The sequence below is a fragment of the Lithobates pipiens genome, unplaced genomic scaffold, assembly GCF_037356315.1.
Source record: "Lithobates pipiens isolate NorthernLeopardFrog02 unplaced genomic scaffold, aLitPip1_a1.2 Scaffold_3, whole genome shotgun sequence".
NCBI classification, from domain to species: domain Eukaryota; kingdom Metazoa; phylum Chordata; class Amphibia; order Anura; family Ranidae; genus Lithobates; species Lithobates pipiens.
Genome location: NW_027507790.1, coordinates 175,996,428 through 176,020,017, shown reverse-complemented (window position 1 = coordinate 176,020,017; position 23,590 = coordinate 175,996,428). Strand labels below are relative to the sequence as shown.

General features: G+C 43.5%; 1 protein-coding gene across 5 annotated transcripts in view; it reads left to right on the top strand.

Annotated features, from left to right (window-relative positions):
- The window catches only part of GFM2 (GTP dependent ribosome recycling factor mitochondrial 2), a 62,793-nt gene that overhangs the window by 12,966 nt on the left and 26,237 nt on the right, over positions 1-23,590 (top strand). For 2 of the 5 annotated variants that reach the window (XM_077462528.1, XM_077462529.1), the window contains exons 3-9: positions 855-936; positions 2,266-2,311; positions 5,836-5,933; positions 11,800-11,925; positions 14,345-14,433; positions 19,321-19,409; positions 20,221-20,281. In XM_077462528.1, the coding sequence (XP_077318654.1) occupies positions 855-936; positions 2,266-2,311; positions 5,836-5,933; positions 11,800-11,925; positions 14,345-14,433; positions 19,321-19,409; positions 20,221-20,281 (591 nt within the window). Of the gene's footprint in view, positions 1-854; positions 937-2,265; positions 2,312-5,835; positions 5,934-11,076; positions 11,219-11,799; positions 11,926-14,344; positions 14,434-19,320; positions 19,410-20,220; positions 20,282-23,590 lie in introns of those variants that run through there. The other 3 variants (XM_077462530.1, XM_077462531.1, XM_077462532.1) reach the window with 2 other exon arrangements.

The following is a 23,590-nucleotide window of genomic DNA, read 5'->3' as shown; positions in this document are numbered from 1 at the left end:
AGCATTCCCACACTCAAAGAAGCATCCACCTCCATCCTCAAAGCTGTGTATATCTCCATTCAAGCCTAGATATTTTGCATGGAATCCACAAGGTCTGTCATATCCTCCTTTTACCAGGGAGACATTCTTGCTTCCGTCTCCCCATCTTTGCAGTGGATCAGCACTTCCTATGTTTTGCTGTGGGGCCTCTACACTACCAGTTCATGGCCCAGCCTTTCAGGAAGACTTATTCCTTTTGGTAATCTTATAAGGGTGCACCAGTTTGAAACAGACCATCATCCAAGCTTATCATCCTAAGCATTATGTTTCACCCTCTCCTGCCCTGGCACATTTACTGTATTTTGAGCACTTCACAGTTTTTTTTCAGCATAAAGCAACTTTGTTAAAGTTTTGCTCATCTGTTACCAGCCTTGGCAAAAGGTCCTTTTAGGTGGCTCTTTGAACTGCAGGCATGCATAGTTCTCTTTTGATTTTATGAGCCTGTGGCACCCAACATAGGATTTTTGTACTTGCCATAAGGTCCTTTCCTTGCAGTCCATTGAGGACTGCTGCCCACAGAAGCATTGGACACTAACAAACAAAAAATAAACTGTAGGCCAGCTCAGAATAACCCTTCGCATTATCGGCATACTTAAGTTTTGTAGAAAAGCAGTACTGATAACCTGATCAAAAACAAAGAAGGGTGGGGCCTGTGTCCCTTGATGGAAACATTGTTAATAGTGAATGCAAAAATCTTGATTTTTTATTTTATTTTTTTTCTGATGTATTCACCTTCAATCCATAGATTTCCCTTGCAGTGCAATGTGTATGAAATTATATAGAATGGTTTGTGACTCTTCTTGTCTCCTGCACAGTGTATATGGTGCTGCAAAAGACAACTCATCCTTCATGGACGAGGAAGAACTCTCAGTGTCGGAAACTACAGCATGCCAACAGGTATCATTTTACTATTATGACTTGTGCTTATAATTAACAGCTGGATTACACCACCAGTAATTTATTCATATGAATCTTCCTACTTTTTTATTTTTATTTTATTTTTATTTTTTTCTAACAAGCTGATCCATTTTGAATTGCTCAGGTTCTAAAAGGTTCACTGGCTGACTTCAAAATAAAAGTTGTCTGACCACTATCCTGACCCTCTTATTTCAATACTTTGAGTCACTCATCTAGTACAAGTATACAAGTATGGAATGCTGGAGAAAAGGTAGAAGTCCTGATGTGAATATTTGTTCTAGGTCAGTGACTGTTAAAGTGAATCAGTCAGCATGGCAGCTGCTACAGGTTTCCTTTTAATAAAGAAGTCCTATAAATCAGCAGTCCCCAACTTTTTTGGCACCGTGGACTAGCTGCATGGAAGAAAATTGTGCCACGGACTGGGGGTCACGCAGAGGGTAAAAGAATTTACGTGGGCTATGGCTGGTGTTAGCGCTTCAATCATCACAGGCACCAGGCTTGATATGGTGTCAGGGTGATTGAAGCGCATTATTTATATTATTACATTGTAGTAATAAATTTAAATTGTTCAACTCGCCATAATGCAGAATCAGTGGGAGCCCAGAGCGTGTAATTTTCCACTGTCGCCTGCCAACAGATGCAGAATGTCACTTGGCACGCCACTTGCCACGTTGCCTGTCACCAGATGTGAAAAGTCACTTGCCACGCTGCCTGCCACAAGATGTGGAATGTCACTTGCCTCGCCACCTGCCGCATTGCCTGTCACCAGATGGGGAATGCCACTTGCCTTGCTGTCTGCCACTACTGCATTGGTGGCAGCACCGGTCTATTTAGTGCAGAGGCAGGCCTCTGTGCAATGGTGGGTTCTGAATGAAGGCAGAAAAGCAGCGATGCAGGGCGGGTAGTGAGAGATGTTATCTCTCTGCCCTCCACTGCACCTCCGAGACTGAGGCTGACTGAACACAGACTGTGAGGGCGTAAGAGTGGTGATGCGGGGGGACGGAGAGAGATGATGTCATCTGTGCTTGCCCACCCGCTTGCTTCTTCCAGCCGCCCAGTTCTCATATGTCGGCCGCATGGCTGTCTCATGCCGCCTGTCTGGCTCTCTTATGCCGGCCACCTGGCTCTTTCATGCCACCCACCCACGTGTCTCATGCTGGCTTCCTGCACCTGCGGCCCAGCTGCAGAAAGGTGGCCTGGGGGTTGACGACCCCTGCTATAAATGATTAATATAGGTGATTTTCCTTGTTTTATCCTTATTGGGAATGTAATAGATTGGAATATTTGTTATAAGATAATGTTTTTCAGGTGACATCAAGTCTTTACGGAGCATCATCAGTCCTCCAACATCCAAGTGAGTCTTATTTGGGTATTATATGAGAATAGTATGCATTATTTTGTCTTTACAAAACTATTCTAAAATGTTTTACATATACCTGTATGCACTACTGGTAATAACATAGAGAGATTATAAAATATGCAGTTGTGTTCCCATTGCTGTAAAAAAAAAAAAAATACAGATATATTAAAGTAATAGAATATAACTAAAAAAGCATGTCTAAATTAAAAAACTGTGATATATACAGTCATGGCCTACAATTTTGTCACCCCTGCATTTCTGTCAGATAATGCACCTGAAAATTGATGCAATTACAAATGTTTAGGCATTCTCATATTTATTTCCTTGTTTTGTATTTGTATGACACAAAAAAGTGGAGAAACAAAAAAGCCAAATCTGACACATTCCACGCAAAACTCCAAAAATGGACGGTACAAAATTATTGGTACCTTCTTAAAGTTGTAAGAAATAGCATGGAGAAGAAAGAGCAGCAAAGAATTGTAGGAGGATTTGAATGCAAACATTGTGGAAAACCATAGATAATTTTGAGGTTTCAAGTCCATCTTCAGAGATCTTAATGTTCCTGTGTCCACTGTGCGCATCATTGTCAAGAAATTTACAACCCATGGTACTGTAGCCAATCTCCCTGGATGTGGACGAAAGAGAAAAAAATGAACCGCAATCAACTTCCAGACAAATTCAAGCTGACCTCCAGGCATATTGTACAACTGTGTCAACTTGTACTATATGTTGCCATCTGAATGAAAAGGGACGCTATGGTGGGAGACCCAGGAGGTACCCACTGCTGACACAGAAACATAAAATGAGCCAGATTGGAGTTTTCTTAAACTTACCTGAGGAAGCCAAAATCTTTTTTGGAAGAATGTGCTGTGAACAGACTAAACAATATGACAGCTTTTTGGTAAAACCAAATCATTCTGCTGTTTTCAGAAAAAGAAATGAGGCCTTTAAAGTAAAGAATACAGTTCATGCAGTTAAAGCGGAGTCCCACCCAAAAAAAGTCCTCGCCCCCTTACATGCCACATTTGGCATGTTATCTTTTTTTTGGGGGGGGGGGGGAGTGGGAGCTTCGTTAGGAGGGGGACTTCCTGTCCCACTTCCTCCTTCTGCCCAGGACTGCCAAGGCGACTCCTCCTTTCACCTTAGGCTGCCCCCTCCAGGTGTTCTCCTGGGATACGTGACAGGTCCCAGGAGATCGCCTGTCCACTCCGGGAGCGCTGTGCGTGCCCGGCCGTGAAGCCAAAAGCTGTCACGGCCGGGTGCCCAGAGTGGCAATGGAGGCGCCAGCGGAGAGTGGGGGGGGGGGGGGAGAGGAGCGACCCTCCATTCGGCTGCATCGCTGGACCGTGGAACAGGTAAATGTCTGTTTATTAAAAGTCAGCAACTACACTTTTTGTAGATGTTGACTTTTATTAAACATAAAAAGCCTGGAACTCCGCTTTAAACATGGTGTAGGTTCACTGATGTTTGGGGTTGCTTTGCTGCTGCAGGCACTGGATGTCTTGACATGTGCATGACATTATGAAGACTACCAAAGAATTCTGGGGTGCAATGTAGGGCCCAGTTTCAGAAAGTTGGATCTCTGCAAGAGGTCATGGGTTTTACAGCAGGACAATGACCCAATGCACACGTCAAAAAGCACCCGGAAATGGTTTAAGACAAAGCACTAGAGAGTACTGAATTGGCCATCAATGAGTCCAGATCTAAATTCCTTAGAGTACCTGTGAGGAGATCTCAAAACAGCAGTTGGGAAAAGCAACCTTTCTAATCTGAGAGACCTGGAGCAGTTGGCAAAGGAAGAGTGGTCCAAAATTCCAGTACAGAGGTGTAAGAAACTCATTGGTGGTTACAGGAAGCAATCGATTTCACTTATTTTTTTTCTAAAAGGGGGTGCTACCAAAGAGTAAATTGAGAATGGCAATAATTTTGTCCAGTTCATTTTTGGAGTTTTGCGTGGAATGTGCCAGATTTGGCTTTTTGTTTCTCCATTTTTTAATATTTTTTTTTTTTGTGTCATACCAATACAAACAAAATGTGCACCCCAAAATCAATAGGTACATTCTGTACTTGTTGAAAATGTGCCTGTTACCGGGACTAGGGGGACACTGTTGATTTCTTAATTTTTCAGCCTATTTACTCTGCTCCCCCACCGCCCTTTCACCTTGAGTTATACAAATGTTTACATGAGCCCCCATTCATGTCTATGGGCAACTGTATACAGCACCTGGGCTTTTCACGATGGTGAAAGAAATACCAGATATATACTTTGCACAAGCTTTGGCACCCACGTGCAAGAAACCATAGATATCTGCTACACATGTTGTGGTGGTATACAAAACTTGTCCGATGTTGGAATAAACTCTTGATAGAATATCCCTAAGATAAAATGTGTTAGAATATCTGGAAAACCTATTACTAGATAAATTAAGCACTATTTAATGAGAGCCTTATTTTAGACATGCAGATTTATTCTCTGACATTGGAATTCCCTGGACTCTGTTTCAAAACAGGAATGTGTAAATCACCCTAACTATGCTCCCTAGAGTAGAATAATCAATATGTATTCATCGTTTTAAAATATGAGAAGAATGATTGGATAGACATAGACTAGAAACACTGGACCTTGTTAGTTAGAATATGTTGGTGGTGGTGTTATTATTATTTTTAATCAGGATTTATAGAGCGCCAGCAATTTACGCAGCACTTTACAATATAAAAGGAGACAATACAGTTACAATACAATAAAATACAAGAGGATTAAGAGGGCCCTGCTCAGAAGAGCTTACAATTTAATAGGGTGGGGCATGGGGTCCAAAAGGTTATAACTGTGGAGAATGAGCTGAGAAGTGGTAGGAGATTAGTTGGAGACATGATAGGCTTCCCTGAAGAGATGAGTTTTCAGGGATCGCCTGAAGGTAGCAAGAGCAGGGGATAGCCGGACCAGTGGAGGTAGTAAGTTCCAGAGGATGGGAGAGGCTCTGGAGAAATCCTGGAGATGAACATGGGAGTAGGAGGCCTTGAAAAGAGCGGAGGGGGCGATTTGGGTGATATTTGGAGACAAGATTGGTGATGTAGCTCGGGGTAGAGTTGTAAATGGCTTTGTATGTTGTGGTTAGTATTTTGAATTTAATTCGCTGGGTGATTGGGAGCCAGTGTAGGGATTGGTGTTAAATAAATAAAAATATTGAGTATGATTTATGATCAAAGCAAACGTGTACGAAGTCCAGAGCGACATTTATCTGATAATGTAATGCATCAGGTTCTTCTAGAATGCATTTTCAGTGTATGGGAAAATTGTTTGCTTGCTCTATTGTATCCATATGGTCATCGTTCTTCAAAACTGCCCCAGACTAGCTTAATACAATTTGAATGTATGTATAATAAAAAACTTGTCAAAGGTTGATTTTGAATTATACCTTTTTAAAAAAAAAAAAAAAAAAAAATGATTTCATATCATAAAATGTTTATTGTTCAGGGATGACAGGTGCACTTTATATTTTGAATCATTTCATTTATAGAATCAGAAACATTGGAATTATGGCTCATATTGATGCCGGAAAAACCACAACCACTGAGAGAATGTTGTATTATTCTGGATACATCCGGGCACTGGGAGGTGAGAGAAATTTAGTCCGATGCTATAAATTGTTGATACTTAAAATATCATGTAGCGCTTGCTCCTGACGAGCATGCGCTTTATGTTTTTGAAAGTTATTTCTCCTGAAACCACAGTTTTGGGGCTAATTTTACTAAATGTATGGTTTCAGTACCAGTCTAGCTGGGTTGCACTGGGTTCTCCTAGACCGCAGGTGTAGCTGTCACCGTCGGCAAGTGTGACAATGCAGTCTAGCTGGGTGTATTGAATGCCATGTTTCTGTGGGAAACCAGCCCAGTGGGAGTGTTCTCCTGCTGTGCATTCTGGGAGGTGGTATTTAAGGTGCTGACATCACGTGCTTCGGGGTTCTGCTTCAGAAGATATTTTCTGTCGGTGTTTCTTTCTGGTCCTCCTGACCAGCCTCCATGGCCCTCCCTGGCCTGCGGTGCGGTTCCATGCATTTCCAAGTCTCCGGGCTGGATAGCCCGAGGCGAAGCAACTGCAGGGACAGGCCTGAATGTATATCGGGCCTGGTGATTCAAGGGTGGTCTGGTGCTGTCTCAGGTAAGGAGAGGCCAAGCAACTGGAGAAGCATCCAGGGAAGGACTGGTCAGGAGAAGGCTGTGCGCAAGTCCTCTCTGAAGGAGCCTGGAGGCTCAGTTGAAGGACACTTCATGGATCTACACTCATACGGTATCACCAGACCGGCTGAGAGATACTGGTACCGTATGATAGCTCTTTAAATTTGTCTATGTCCCTCAGTTACATCCAAGTCTGTGGCAGAGACTTTCTCTTTTCTCAAGTATTCTACATCCAAGTCTGTGGCAGAGACTATGCTTTACTTAACACCTTACCGGCTGCTAGGCCTAGTGAGAGGAGGTCTATCCGGGGGACACGTGGGAGAACCAGACAGATCTGTGGCCACACTATACACCTGTTCAAAAAAATAAAATATAAAAAGGATTTAATGACTGATCAGAGCGATAAGTCAAAAAGAAGTTGATAATTAATATTATTGTTATTTATTATCCCAAAAGAGAGATGGAGACCATGCAGTACAGTAAGTGATCTACCTATTAGTGTTGTTTTTAGGATCACTTCTGTTCACAAAAGAGCCCAAAAAAATATACGGTGCAGTCAACCCCAGAGGGAAATTTTGTCCACAGGTTTCACAGTTGGAAAAAGGTTATAGGCCATAGAGGGTAAGACAAAAAAAAAAGACAAAAAGGCAACAATATACCTGTATTTGATGATAATGGGGATGAAGGTTGAAAAAAATAGAAATAATAGAAGGCTTAGAATAAGTTAAGCAAAGAACCCCCCCAAACAAACCACACTGTCTGCCACCTATGTGGACATGTTGCCTCCAGAGTGCATCAAAGCAAACTGAGGATAGTTGCTGTTAAATAGGGCTCAAATGAAAAAGGACGGGTGGCGTTTGGCACCATCCTGCCCACATACTAGTAAGAACGTGTGTTGGGATGTAAAGCCTAGTAACTCCCCACAGGCGTGGCCAGGATGCATCAGGAGGCACTGCCATAGAGACCGGCCGAGGCCGCTCACATGCTAGCACCTCCGAACGGAGCCGATCAGAGGACAACAAAGTCGCTGCCATGGAAACCCTGCCGAGGGCGGACACATGACACAGTGGCTAAGCCTCCCTCCCACTGGCGCCAAATAGGGCATAGGGACGCAGGAAGCCCTGCGTCCCAACCCAAACCAACGCCGCTGTCACCACCCCCTGAAGGAGGATCCGTCCGTACGGCTTGGGTGCACAAGCTGGGAAGTAGCTGGCAGCGCAGCTGTAGAGCCGCACATGAACCAAACTGTGAAAGATAAAAGATGTGGAAAGTTGTGCTAAGAAAAAAGGAAACATCTTTTCTCTTTCGTTCGTTGACAGCCACGGCATCTTCATCTTGACCTTAGGGTTATATCGCCCCTTTAGGAGAGGACTAGGCAGAAAGTGTTAAAAATGGCAACACTTGCACAGTACCGCCCAGGGAATGATCCTACTGGCTATAACCCCTCACACTGCATCCAGCAGCTCAGTTTTATTTTCTCCCTAATGAGAATGAGCTATATATAGGCGATGTATGCTCTGGGGCACACATATGACTGGGTTATTGCTGTCTGTCACAATGTGCTGTGGCCGACAGCCACCCCGTACTGCTCGGGTGATGGGTCTGTCTGTGGAATGCATCCAGCAGTCCCTGCAGGAGGGGTAAGTATGGTTCCACTTGTCTCGGCAGGATGAAGCAGCTGGGCATTCCCTGGGAGGTCGAATAGGGGGTCTCTCGCTCTCACTTTTCTTCTCTTTCTGTCCCATCCCTCCTCCCCATGCTATGGGCCGCTGTGTGACTGGGCACATGGGGGTGCGGTGCACGTACTTGGCCGGGGGGGCTCTGGGTCCTGGCAGGGAGCTGCGCTGGGTGTTGGGGGGGGGGGGCGGGGGGGGGGTGTCCGCTCGTCCTCTTCCCTGTTTCTGGGCCACAGTGGGGTGTTTGTGCTGTTTTTGACATGTGAGGAGGCCGCCGAGCGCTCCACAGCCATTTTTCTGGGGCCGTGGCCATTTTTCTTGTAGCCACAGACCGTTTTTTGCCTTTCAGCCATTTTCTGGAAGTTTGGCAGCCATTTTCTCTGCGCCCTCAGACTTTTTTGCCGAGGCATTTTTTAGTAGCCTCAGGTAGTTTTGCCTCTATGCTGAGTGCTTGTTTCCTTCTAGAACAGCACACCTTTCACACAGACACCTCGTGGATGACACGGGAGAGCAGACAGCAGCAGCACAGCGCAGTACCTGAGTCAGGGTGGTGAGTCCTGCGGGGGGGCCCCTCAGTCTGTGGCAGCTAGGAGGGTGGACATTTTGTGTGACTTGCATTAGGTTCCTAAGTGGTCACAGGCAAATGTGGGTCAGCATGGTGTTGGAAGCTGGCGCTTCTTCCCCAGACACCCCTGTTTTTTGCAACTGGTTCCCCTGTACCTGCGGTGCCTATGGACGCTCTGTCGGCGGGCCTGGAGGCCTTTGTTGCCAGGGTGGAAGCGGCGTGAGGGTGCAAGGGAAGTAAAAAATGCCCCTGTTATTGGGGGGTAACAGTACGTTGCTCCCACAGTCCAGAAAAGGTAAGGAGCCACACCGTAGGTAAGGGCCCTCCTTTTCTGCTCAGAAGTGGCAGGTAAGCGCTCCCAGTCCGACAAGGTGCCTGCTGAGTGACAAAAGCGTCCCTGGTTTTGCAAGCCTGCAAGCAAATCTGTTACCGCATGAAGGTTTGCCCCCGCCCGACTCTCTCGGGTGGGGGTTAGCCTTTGGGAGTTTGCAGCCTGGTTGGACCTCCCTACTTTCCGACCAGTGGGTCTGCGAACTGGTTTCATCAGGATACAAGATAGAATTTCTTTCTTGGCTGCCAAACAGATTTTTTTTCCCTCCAACTTCTTCCGGCTCGTCGGGAAGCCCTGTTCAGGGCAGGACAGGACCTGCTGCTGCGCGGGGTGATAGTACCTGTACCGATGCCGGAAAGGTTTCAGGGATTCTACTCCAATCTGTTTGTAGTCCCGTCCGGTCCTGGACCTCAAGGCCCTCAACAGCTTTGTGTAGGTACAAAGGTTCAGTTCGCTCAGTGGTCGCCTCACTCCATCGGGCATTTTCTGGCGTCCCTGCACATCAAGGACACATACTTGCATGTCCCCATATGCATCAAGCATCAGAGATTTCTGCAATTTTACGGGGATGAGCACAACCAATTTGTAGCTCTCCCTTTTGGCCTGGCGTCGGCACTGAGGGTCTTCACCAAGGTACTAGCCCCAATTTTGGCTTTGCTAAGGAAGCGAGGGATCTCAATCGTGGGTTACCTGGACGACCTCCTGAGAGTAGCTTCCGCCTAGGAATTAAGGGATGATGTAGCAATCGCTATGCAAATCTTCGGGAGTTTGGTTGGGTACTGAACCTACAGAAGTCTGTGTTGGTGCCGACTCAATGCCTGGAGTACCTGGGCCTGCTTCTGGACTCCTCAGAGGCGAGAGTCTTTCTCCCTTAGGACAAGCTGCAGACTCTTCAAGCTGCGGTCAAGTTGTTGGTGTCCCGCAGGTCGTCACTGCGTATTTTTGCATGCGAGTCCTGGGTCTCATGGTAGCCACTTTTGTGGCAGTAGTATATGCTCAGTTGCACACTTGAGTCTTGCAAAAGGAGATCCTGTCCAAATGGGACAAAGCTCCGTTGTCCCTGGATTGTCAGTTTCGGGTGAGCCAGCTAGTCGGGAATTCCCTGCTCTGGTGGCTGAGGTCGTGGGCCCTTCGAGCTGGAAAGTCACTCCTTCTTCATTGGACGATGATCACAACAGACGCCAGCCTGGCCGGTTGGGGGGGGAGTTTGGGGCGTATAATCAGCCCAGGGTCGCTGGACCCAGGAAGAATCCTGCTGGAACTTTGGGCGATCATCAGTGCCTCTCCACATAGTCACAGAGGCTGCAGGGGCGTCCGGTCAGAATCCAGTCGGACAACGCCACGGAAATTGCCCTTCGATTGGCTCTGTTTGGAGGCGTTGGTGCTGGCATGTGAACGGCCCCGGCCGGTCTCTATGGCAGCGCTCTGGAGGCAACATGTCCACATAGGTGGCAGACAGTGCCGTTTGTTTGGGGGAAGTTCTTTGCTTAACTTCTTGATGTGTGTTTCATATTTTATTCACACACTCCAATCTAAACCTTTTTTATTTATTTTTTATTCAAGCATTTTATTTTATTTTTTTTCAACCTAGGTTTATCCTCATTCCCCTATATTATCAAATACAAGAATATTGTTTCCTTTTTTGCCTTGTTTTTTTTTGTCTTGCCATCTAAGGCTTATGACTTTTTTTCCACCTGTAAAACCTGTGGACAAAATTTCCCTCTGGGGTTGACTACATCGTATCATTTTTTTTTGGGGATATTTTGTGATCAGAAGTGATCCTAAAAACACTAATAAGTAGGTTACTTACTGGCTTGTTACTCTGATCAGTCCTAAAATCCTTTTTATATATATTTTTTCGAACAGGTGTATAGTGTGTCCACAGATACCACATTGGTCACTAAGGAGTAGTTTCTGGCCATCCTCTCTGTTGTTGAGTCAATGCGATCTGCATTGTCTGGTTGACCCTTGTGTCCCCCTCTTGTCTTTCATTGCGGATCTCCATCCTTCTTTCTGGGCGGTACTTTGGTAGTGCACGGGAGGAAATTTGCACATGACCCAACATCTTGCTGTTTCTTTATGTGGACATCTCCATCTTCCTCTTCTTACCTTGAGCAATTGATCTCCAGTGCATATAGCATTAAATACATGAGGTCAGTTTTTGATAATAACATAATTTATATGGATCTATAAACGATTAAACTGTTGTATGTACTTGTATGACATTACGTGTGTGTGTGTGTGTGTGTGTGTGTGTGTGTGTGTGTGTGTGTGTATATATATATATAATTGTTATATTTTGGATCAACTTGTTTGTTATTTTTATTGAAGCCTTTTAGCCCTCTCCTTTTTTCCCTGAAGAAGACCCTCACTTCACATGTCAAAACGCTTTTGATTCTGTCTAGTTGGCAGCTGGTTTGGGCTTCTTCCTTTTTTTTTTTTTTTTTTTTTTTTTTTATGTTGCAACTTCATGTGTATTTCAATGTCACTAAGTGTTTTATGATATGATGTTAATGAATAAAAATTTTACTTTTTACTAAATATTTTGCTCTGAGTGTTCATGGTCCTTTAAAGTCCTGCCTTTCTTTCACATAATTTATATAAATATAATTTTGGCTTCAAATTCATTCTGTCTTATTTTACATCAATATAATTTTTTTTACAAATGCTTATTTAGTAGTTTTGTTGAACGTTGGCATTCAGGTTTATTCATTGGGCTGTGTTGTTGTTGTAGATGTTGATGATGGCGATACGGTGACAGACTATATGGCACAGGAGAGAGAGCGTGGGATCACAATTCAATCAGCGGCTGTCACGTTTGACTGGAATGAACACAGGATCAATTTGATTGACACTCCAGGTAATCTCCAGGATTCATGATGTGTGCATTGTGTTTAGCATGTTGATGCTTGAGTTGGCAAGTGCTGGCATGTTTTTTTTTCACTACGTCGTGTTGCATTGTATGTTTTGTTTTGTTTTGTTTTACACAGTCAGAGCCAAATTACGCTGGACAAATTATACAAAAGGATTATATAAAAATGTTTATTTTTATTTGTACAAAAAGAGTAAAAGTAGGATATCCCAATACAGGAGAATACATACTAAACAGACTTCATGCTAGTGTTTTAGAATACAATTTAACAATACATGTGTGTCACTAATACTTGGTGTACTCCAATAGGGAGAACAGAGGTATAGTGGGTCTTCACAACCATGTATTCCGCAACATGTTTTGCAGAAATCCACTGCTTCATCAGGAGGATAATATCTGAAAGGGATTAATAGAATGTATATAGTAATCAAGGAAAACAAACACAGAATGATATATACAATGTCGCAATCTTTACACAGGGGATTGAAGCACGGCTAATGTTTCCTTATGGCGGATGTGGGAGACATATACACAAATGGATGAGTAGTATCGCTAAAGTGAAAGATGGATATAATAATGCATGTAAGCGTGGGCCTATATGAAGCGAGGAGCAGGGGAAAAGTAGTGGGAAGGGGGAAAGAAAAGGAAAAGAAGAAAAGTAGGGGGAAAGGAAAATAAGGGGGGGAGGTGAGAGACGGAAGAGAAGAGAGAAAGGGGGGAGGGTAAGGAGAGGAAGAGAAGGGGAAAAGGAAGGGGGGAGTGAAGGAGAAGAAAGACAAGGGAAGGAAAAAGAGAAAAAGGATAAACACATTGTATTCCAGCACATTGTGTTGCATTTTAAATTCAACATGTTCCATTTTCACTAAGTGCGCACCTGCACAACACATCGGTGTTAACTGGATCTATTGGAAACAATGGATTTCAGCCTATCATTGCATTGAGCAAAGTTGTTCAATGGATGTAGTATGAACCGTAAGGCAAGCATGATTGTGCTGTCTGTTACTCTGAAAGAAAACAAGACTATGTATGCCTACTTGAAATAGTGTTATGCATTTAGCGGAAATGTAGTATCACATTTTAAATATTGTATAATGATTAAAGTGGTTGTAAAGGATCACCTTGTAAAGCTAGCCACTCAGTTTAAAATGGAAATGAAAGACAAAACATTTGTGTATAGATTAAAAAAAATATATACAAATACTTTATTTTAATTTTATTTTTTTATCACATTCCGTCTGTTGTTAACTGCATAAGAGCTGGGGGGAGTAGAAGCAGCAGCACACTGATCTTGCCAGTAAAAGGCTGTGCAGGACAAGTCTGATCATTGAAGGAGAGCATGCCGAGTTCCCAGCATAGCTAGAGAACTGACCACGCTGTGCTGTCCTGTTTAGTGTGGTCAGTTTTTAATAGGAAAGCAGAGGAACTGTCAGGAATACTAGGGATTTCACACAAAGGAAGCAATACAAAGAGAACATGATACTTTTTCATACAAGTACATGGTACAGCAGACACGTGTTAGTATTTGGAAATGCTGGGGTAATAAACACTTTACATTTATGGATTATTCAGATAAGAAAACAGAAGAAGCCTGTCAAACGAGAAATATAGTGACTGTCAGTGCAGACCCTCTTTTTTGAAAATGCAAGTTGCTATGCTATCTCTGGCTTTACTACTTCTTGAGTTATGAAACTCAAAACTCCTATTTATATTCTGCATATTTATAAAGAGTTGGTGACTTACTAAAGTACTGAAACAACTGGATCAGCATGATTTAACATTCCTAAAAGGAGGGATCAGTTGCAGAAGCCTACTTGCTTCTCTCAGTATAGGTTTTCTCTAAAGGATAACTTCACCTTTTGGAACATGTTACATCTGTGTTTAGTGTGGAATATGTAACAAGTTCCAGCAGCTGCAGCCTCTCCCCCTCTCCATTTGACAGTAAGTGGGGGATCTTCTCCCCGTGCTGGCTGTCAGTATTTAAAAATAACATGGCCGTGTGTGGCCCCGTCCACATGGCCACATCATTCATTCCCTGTTTCCTGTGAATGCATGAACTGCAACTACCATCAGCCATTATGGCTTGCAGTTCTAAATGCACTGTGGGATCGCTGATTAGCGGCCTCGTAGTTCATTCACAAACCCTGGAACTTGTAAACAGTCTGGAGCTATGGGCTGAAAGCTGCAGGGCTTGTCTGCCGGAGTCTGGCATTGCACCCCTGATCCACTAATCATGGATGCAATGCTCTGCAGGCTCCTTAGGGAAAAATAAATAAATGCTAATTTGTTTTTCCTGCAAAAATGTTTTTTCGTTTTTGTTTTTTGTTTGCTTTTTTTACCAAAAGGTGAACTTTTTCTTTTAAGCACTTTTTATCTCCCTTGGCTAAATATTTGCTTTGACTTCTTGCAGGCCATGTGGATTTCACTGTAGAAGTGGAACGTTCGCTGAGAGTGCTGGATGGAGCTGTTGCTGTGTTTGATGCTTCAGCTGGTGTAGAGGTAACAGAAGTGATGGAATTCACTGACTTAAACTTGACATACATCTTAGAGAAAAGGTGCCATTTGTGTCTGTTTTGAGCAGAAAGGGCCTGCAACTTGCAATTTTTCATATCCCCTAACTTCTTCATGACAGTCTAGATTATTACATGAATCCCCATAGCGATTAGGGCAAGTAGGGCACAAAAGAGAAAGGGCTTCTCCTTACCCTCCTTGTTTCTAGTCGGAGCAGTAGAAAGCTTGCAAGTGTTTTTTTTTTTTTTTTTTGTTTCTTGTTCACTTAGGCCTGGTTCAAACCTATGCATTTTTTTTTTCTTCTTCAGTTTTGCAAAAACACACTACAGTCCATTTAACGTGGTTTCCTATGGGTCACGTTCACATCTGTGCATTTTATGGAAAGGGCCAGGGACTTTTTTTGGGTTCCATAGACTTCAATAGATGAAAAACATGCATTGAAAAATGCACCTGGAATATGGAAACTGCAACCCACGTAGGTTTGAACCAGGCCTTGGGTTTGATTGTAAGCCTTATTGTTTGGTTTCATTAATTCACCTTTTAGACTAAAGTCTCCAATTTAAAGACAGACAATGTCTAAAGTCTTGAGGTGCTGGAGATTAAAGTTTTTTAAGGAGAAGAGAATTCTCTGGGACTGTAATTGAATTTTAGGCCCCTTTCAGATGGAGTGGATCTGTCCAAGTGGATCCACCTGGTCAGTGGGGATCTCTCTGCTGATCAGGTGAATGACAGGTCTGTGTCCGCTATGCAGAGCGGGCATGTACACAGCCCAGTCTTCTCTGAGGCGTTTGGATGGAAATGGACTGCCTGTCCGTTTTCATCTGATTGTCATCAGTTCTGCTGGACGGAGGGTGAATTTATCCCCAAACGTCTGTTTTTAGTAGACTGGAACGACTGCTCGGCAGGTGTCAGCGGAAACAGGTCTACTGACATCCACCACCACTATAGAGAACAATAGGTGATCCGATCGGGTCCGCCTGAAAAACAGACAAGTGTGATAATCGGTCCACTAGCTACATAGTTAGTAAGGTTGAATGAAGACACCAGTTAATCCAGTTCAACCTGGGTGATTGTCTACAATTGTCCCTATCCCTGTACATTGCACACTCACATCAGTTCCTACCCTCAAGGAGCCCACAATCCAAGGTCCCCATTCATCAGCCAATTAACCTACCAGCATGTCTTTGAAGTGTGGGAGGAAACCAGAGTACCTGGAAGAAACCCACGCAGGCACAGGGAGAACATGCAAACTCCAGGCAGGTAGTGTCGTGGTTGGGATTCGAACCAGCGACCCTTTTTACTGCTATGTGAGGGTGCTAACCACTACACCACTGTTCTGCCCCACTAGCGTGAAAGGTGCCTCAGGTGAAGGGCTTTCCTGAGGCTGCAGAGGCCTCCATATTCTCTAGGTGTGGCAGTAAGTCAGCATGCGCAAGTGCAAATAGTGGCCATCCATTTTCTAGTATCCCTGCTTCCACTTTTACAAGCATGGGGTGAGCAAAATTGTGTTCCTTAATTGCATTAGTGCAAATTGAGGCCATTCACCTAAAATGTAAGGCTAACTGGACAGAATTACAAACCCTTTGGCAATAAATATAGTGTACACACACATTATACAAATTTTACAGCTCGTTTAGCTGGTAAAATAGCTACAGTTAGCTACTCGGGTCTAGTCAGTGACTGGTTCTAAATTTTGAGTGTTAACATGTGGTCACACCCCTTTAGCTATTGATGGGGTATATACAGTAATCTATTTATTTATTTATTTTTTTGCCAAGTGCAGGTCAGTGACCAGACCTGAGTCTGCAGCTCTCTTTCAGCTGTGTCTATTTGCACCATATTAGCACTATATTCATTGAAGTAAGCTACAAGCAAGTAAATATTTTGTAAAGTAGGGACTGGCCAGAGAGGGATTACTTTGATGCAGTTGGCCAGCTTGAACATGTATTGCAATGTATGTGAAAAATTCCATGTTTTTATGCAAACTTTGCAAGAAAGGATGTGTATAGCATTTGTGCATAGATCTTATTCAGAATTTCTAGTGTTAACATGTGGTCACACCCCTTTAGCACCTGATGGGTTACATATGTATTCGCTATTTGGATTGGAGCTCAAGCTCATCTTCTTTCTATTCCATTGATATCTTCGACTCACCACAGTGACAGATTGAACTTGTAGTCTTCCATTTATAGATCATGGTAACAGATCTATGAATGAATGATGCAGATGTGTGGGCAGAGCTATGCAGAGCCACACTGAATTAAAAAAAACATTACATGTACACTTAAAGTGTTAACCTAAAGAAACAAAAAAACAAAACAGATCCTGTTCCATTAAAGCAGGTGGGCCCAACCTTTTGAAGAGCGAGGGCCACTTAAGCAACCTGGTAACTGGTTGCGGGCCACAATAAGTGAGCGGACGGATGACAGATCCTTGTCCACTCTGTATATGCAGAGTGGACACGGACACAGCCCACTCTACTCTGTGGGCCCTCCCATCTGCTCTAACCAGATGGAATGGGACAGTTGGAGGTAGGTGGGTGCAAATGGACACATGTCCGTTTATATCTGCTGCTCCACGTATGAACGGAGTGTCCATGTGGGTTGAAACGATCATGTGAAAGGGGCCTAAGGCTGCTTTCACACTGATGTGCTGCAGTTTACCTGCACTGCCGGTGCAACGCAGTGGACCTGTGGCTTTCCTGGTTTAACTGCACATATACTGCAGGTATAGCACACTTTGTGAAAGCGCACCAAACCCGCAGGTAATAACAGAGGTCTACGACTCAGTGCAGGTAACCCAAAGGGGCACCTGTGGATCAGTTTGAAAGCAGCCAAGTAACCACTGCAGAACAGATATGCCCATATATACTTTTTAGCAATAAATGTACCTTTTAATAACGGTCTTCTATTCAGGTATCACCGGCTGTTGCTGTCCCAGGTAGAGTGCATTTGGTATCATTTCGATTCTGACAGAAGACCGGCGCTATACAGGAAGCATTGCATATGCGGCTCTGCTCCCTCCGCAACCGCTTGCTTCATCTACCACTGGCTTCATTCAGAACACTGATGCTCTGGGATGGCAGATCGGCAACCCGTGTTCTGGGCTTGCAAACCTGCCATCCCAAAGCAGGAGGTCGCGGGCCACATCACAGGGCTCCGTGGGCCACTGGTTGGGCACCTCTGCATTAAAGCATGTTATACAGCACAGTGCTGGTTCTGTGTAATTTGGCCCCTTTTATCACCTACAAAACCTGGCTGAATCCTGCCTGGCTATATCCTCCACCCTGTTAACTGACCACAGCTTATCATGGCTGCTGAGCCCTGACACAGTGGTCAGTATATGTTCCTCCTTCCTCCTCCCCCCCCCCCCCCCCTTTCAGAGCAGACAGGATCCCATGCCCTCTGTAACATAACAATAAGTGACCCTGTGACTGTGTTATATAAAAAAATATGCCGATCTCCACCTATATCAGAGCGGCTCCTGGCGCTCACGTGACTCCTCAGCTCTCTCTGGGAGTGTTTGGCCCTGCCCACTAGAGCTTTCAGCCGGGCAGAGGAGACAGCCGAGGAGTCACATGATGGCCGGAAGCCTCTCTGATGTAGGTACAGATCGACGTATTTTTTTGTATAACACAGGCACAGGGCTATTGTTATGTTACAGAGGGGATGGGAGGTTTTAATAGTAGTGGCTTAACAAGCACTTTATTTTCTTGAAGAGGTCTCTTTGTACTACAAGCCATTTGTAACCGAAGGGTATTCTGGTCTATTTGTGCAGGGTTTTATTATTATTATTATTATTATTATTATTATTATTATTAGTAACTACTGGTTATGATTTTATACAGTGTATCCTCTTCATTTCACTGATAGTATTAAAAGATATATATTTCTGATATTGCTGTGTCTTCTACCCTGCTACCAAACAAGCTAATGTCTGCTGATTGCGGGTCTCCTAATGCCGTGTGCACACGACCGGACTTTCCGGCAGACTAGGTCCGACGATCTTCCCGACTGACTTTTCAGCGGAGTTCCGACAGACTTTCCTAACGAACAGACTTGGCCACACACTATCTCATCAAATTCCAACGGATTCGAACGTGATGATGTACGACTGGACTAGAATAAGGAAGTTCATAGCTAGTAGCCAATAGCTGCCCTAGAGTCGGTTTTCATAGGTTGGACTAGCATACAGACAAACAGATTTTTCGACCGGACTCGAGTCCATCAGAAAGATTTGAAACCTTCGAAATCTAAAGTCCGTCTGATTTTTTTCAACAGGAAAGGTCCGATGAAGCCCACACACGATCGAATTGTCCGGCGGATTCATTCCGTCGGACCTTTGCTGTCAAAGTCCGGTCGTGTGTACACGGAATATAACCAGGTTTCATGTTGTACCCTAAATTTGGATGCCACATGAAATGGTTAAAAAGGTGTAAATCGCCTTTAAAACACTATAACATTGTATGCATTTAAAACATACAGGTTTGCTAGGATACCCTTTACCTTTTTACTCCAGCTTTGAGGCTCAAGAATAGCTATGCCTATTTTCCTGATAAAACATGTCTGCTGTCTTTAAAATTGTATGAAGGAAGGAAACTTTAGCTAATTCATGATTGGATAGTAGGAATTGGCATCAAAGCTGCATAAAGTGCATTTTCTTTAGACATTTTGGGGTTGATTTTTTTTTTTTTTTTTGGGGTGCAGCTCTGCATAGAAACCAGTCAGCTTCCAGGTTTTTTTTTTTTTTTTTTTTGTCAAAGCTTAATTGAACAAGCTGAAGTTAGGAGCTGGCTACCATGCACTGCTGCACCAGATTTTGCACTCTCCAGTTTTAGTAAATCAACCACTTTATATCAAACATTTTTACTTGCAGGCTCAAACCCTGACCGTGTGGCGACAAGCAGACAAACATTCTGTACCAAGAATATGTTTTTTGAACAAGATGGACAAATCTGATGCCAGGTATTGTGTAAATCTATAGGATTGTGTGCATGCTGGCAACTGGATTGCATTTGTATCTTTTAGGTGTTCTTTGCATAGGGTCATGTAAGACACCATCTTCGTTTTGAATGCAGCTCAAAACAGTATTCAACCCAAAACCAAAAGTAAAATCTATTGCAGCTTGCCAATCATTATATGGGATGGCTGCATTAGTCTTCTTTTAGGCTTCTTTTTTCATCTGGTGATCTGGCCAGTAACACACTTCCTGTCTTAGCAAGACACAATTCTGGATGAATGCTCTCTGGAGGCACAGCAGACAGCAGCATTGTCAGTCTGGGGGGGTAGGGTAGTGTTAAATGTATTAGCAGATTGAGATGCACTAACAAATTGAAGGCAAATTCCAGTTCACACTTTATAAACCATTACAGCAACTGTTCTTTTCCTTTTGGTATAAAGGTTTTACAAAAGGAGGGGGGGGGGTCTCAATCATAAAAATGGGAAGATCCAACTCAAAATTTAGCCCATTGGGTATACGTGTTCTCAAGGTAAAAAAACACATCAGTGTTACAGCAGCCTATATCTAACTCATTCCTTGCTATGTATAATGTTTCCTTATAGTTTAATATGCTTATTAAAATACCATCAAAGTGTTGGCACAAGCTTGTTTGAAAATCGCTTAGTATAAGCTGGCATGACTCTTTATTAGCTTATATGAGAGGACTTTTGTTTTTAATTAGAAGTATATGGATTTCTCCTTTTGGTTCTTTCTCATGACCACAATAAAAGTTGACCTAAGTGATTGTACTGTATAAAATATATATTTCTTTTCTAGTTTTTCATATTCTGTTGAAAGCATCAAAGAAAAGTTGAAAGCCAACCCTTTACTCTTACAGGTAAGTTGGTGACACATCATTTCTCCGATATGTTTGCTAGATTATTCTTACATAATTTCTTTAAGTGCTATTTCGTTCATACTTGCTTTTAAATTCTTCCAGTTTTTTGCTTCAATTTTCACCTCCTGACTTTAACCACTTAAGGACCGCCGCATGGCAATGTACGTTGGCACAATGGCACCGACAGGCACAAGCACGTGCTTGCCTTCCAGCGGGTGGGGGGTCCGATCGGACCCCCTCCCGCTGGATGCGGCGGTCCGTTTCGCTTCAGGAGCGATCCTGGATGAGGGGATGGCCGTTGGTTTCATCCCCTCTCGATCGCTCCTGGCGAATGAGAAGCTTCCCCCGCCTGTGTAGTATAAAAACACAGGCAGGGAGGAAGTGATGTCATTCTCCTCGGGCGGTCTTTTTGACCGGACTGCGAGAACACATAGTAAGTGCACCACACACTACACTGACATGTAGGTACACATAGGCGCACAAATCACCCCCTGATCCCCCCCCCCCCTTAGTCACAGTGTCACTGATTGCAGTGATCATTTATTTACTGATCACTGCATTTAGTGTCAGTTGTGACAGTAAAAACTGTCAGGGCAGTTAGTGTTAGGTCCAGGGTAGCCACCTACCCCCCCCCAATAAAGGTTTAACCCCCTGATTGCCCCTAGTTAACCCTTTCACCCCCTTTTGCCAGTGTCCCTAAGCAATCGTTTTTCTGATTGCTGCTTTAGTGTCACTGGTGCCGCTAGGTAGCTAGTTATTTTTTATGTTTACTGCTAGGTTTTTATAGCATTAGGTACCCCCATATACTACCTAATAAAGCTTTTAACCCCCTGATTGCCCCTAGAGTTAACCCTTTCACCAGCGATCACCGTATAAGTGATGCTGGTTAGCCAGTTAGTTATTTAGGTTCCCCGTCAGGTTTTTGTATAGCGTCAGGGATCCCCATATACTACCTAATAAAGATTTTAACCCCCTGATTGCCCCTAGTTAACCCTTTCACCAGTGATCACGTATAAGTGTTACGAGTGACTCTGGTTAGTTAGTTTGCTTTTTATAGCATCAGGGCACCCACCATTTATTACCCAATAAAGGTTTAACCCCCTGATCACCCGGCGGGTGATATCAATTAGGTTTTGGCTCTGCGTCGCCCCAGGCAGCAATAGGTTGGTGCCAGTACCGCTAACACCCACGCGCAAAGCATACACCTCCCGTAGTGGTATAGTATCTGAACAGATCAAGATCTGATCAGATCTATACTAGCGTCCCCAGCAGTTTAGGGTTCCAAAAAAACGCATTGTTAGCGGGATCAGCCCAGATACCTGCTAGCGCCTGCGTTTTGCCCCTCCGCCCAGCCCACCCAAGTGCAGTATCGATCGATCACTGTCACTTACAAAACACTAAACACAAAACTGCAGCGTTCGCAGAGTCAGGCCTGATCCCTGCGATCGCTAACAGTTTTTTTGGTAGCGTTTTATATTTAAATCCGGAAGGCAGTGCTTGGTTTTCAGGGTCCCGTACGCGGCTAGGCTCCCAAAAAGTCCTCCACATGTGGTATCCCTGTACTCGGGAGAAGCAGCAGAATTTATTTTGGGGTGTAATTTCACTTATGCCCATAGCATGTGTGAGCAATATATCATTTAGTGACAACTTTGTGCAAAAAATTTTTTTTTTAATATTCCTGCAACTTGTGGCAAAATATAAAATATTCCATGGACTCAACATGCCTCTCAGTAAATAGCTTGGGGTGTCTAATTTCCAAAATGGGGTCATTTGGGGGGGGTTTGTGCTATTTCGGCATTTTATGGCCTTCGAAACTGTGATAGGTAGTGAGGAGTGAAATCAAAAATTTGCACCCTTAGAAATCCTGAAGGCAGTGCCGTACGCGGCTAGACTCCCAAAAAGTCCCACATATGTGGTATCTCCGTACTCAGGAGAAGCAGCAGAATATATTTTGGGGTGCAATTCCACATATAACTATGGCATGTGTGAGCAATATATCATTTAGTGACAACTTTTTGTAAACCTTTTTTTTTTTTTTTGTGTCATAATTTAATCACTTGGGACAAAAAAAAAATTAAAAGCTGTGTAAATTCCAGAAAATGTACTCTAGTTTGTAGACGCTATAACTTTTGCGCAAACCAATAAATATACGCTTATTGACATTTTTTTTTACTAAAGACATGTGGCTGAATATGTTTTGGCCTAAATGTATGACTAAAATTTAGTTTATTGGATTTTTCTTATAACAAAAAGTAGAAAATATCTTTTTTTTTTTTTTTTTTTAATTTTCAGTCTTTTTCCTTTTTATATTGTAAAAAAAAAATATCGCAGAGGCAATCAAATACCATCAAAAGAAAGTTTGTGGGAAGAAAAGGACGCAAATTTCATTTGGGTACAACATTGCATGACCGCGCAATTACCAGTTAAAGCAGTGCAGTGCGAAATTGTAAAAAGACCTCTGGTCCTTAGGTTGACAATTGGTCCGGGGCTTAAGTGGTTAAAAGGAGACTTTATTTTAGCCATAAAAAAAAAAAAAATTCTTACCCCATAAAAGCAGCTAGCTCAGTTGCACGCATCAAAATATTCTTGTATTACAGGGGGTCCCTGGGTTACGAACCCGTTAGGGACTTTCCTTCTGTCTGTAATCCGGAAATGTTCATAAGTCAGCCGCGCATGCGCAGAACCACAATTACAGACGTTTCCGTTGTTCCGTCGAATGCCATTCTGCACATGCATGGCAAATTACGGACATTTCCGTTATTTTCCGAGGCTCCGTCTGGCCGCTCGTGTGCAGCAGGCAGATGGTCTGCGCAGAGCGGCAGAGGGTCCCCGCAGCGCCCTGTTCGTAAGTCGGGAGCCCCTGTATTCATTTTGTTGTTAGAAATCATAAAACTGGTTGATTTTGATAGTGTTACACTGGGGGTAGAATAGAAAGAAACCCCTTGCCATATGCTTTGTTACCTTCTTGCTACTACCTTTTTTTTTTTTTTTTTTTTTAAGTAGGCGAGGATGACTATGCACTGAGTTTGCCTCATCCCCTCCTGCAGCCTCCTAAGATACATATCACACCTCTCAGATGGGTTTGGGACAGTTTCCTCTAGTCGGTACATTTTGCTCATGCACAGTAGGGGGCAGGCTGTAGTTGATCAGGATCCAAAATCCCAGACGGCAACATGAGACCGAGGACTTATATTTTTAGGAAAAAATACACTAAAATTAATTTTTGTGCGCACACAGACAAAAAAATACCCAATTGTTATTAAAGTATAAAAGAAGGGGTTGCATCAAGTAAATAAATACTACCAAACA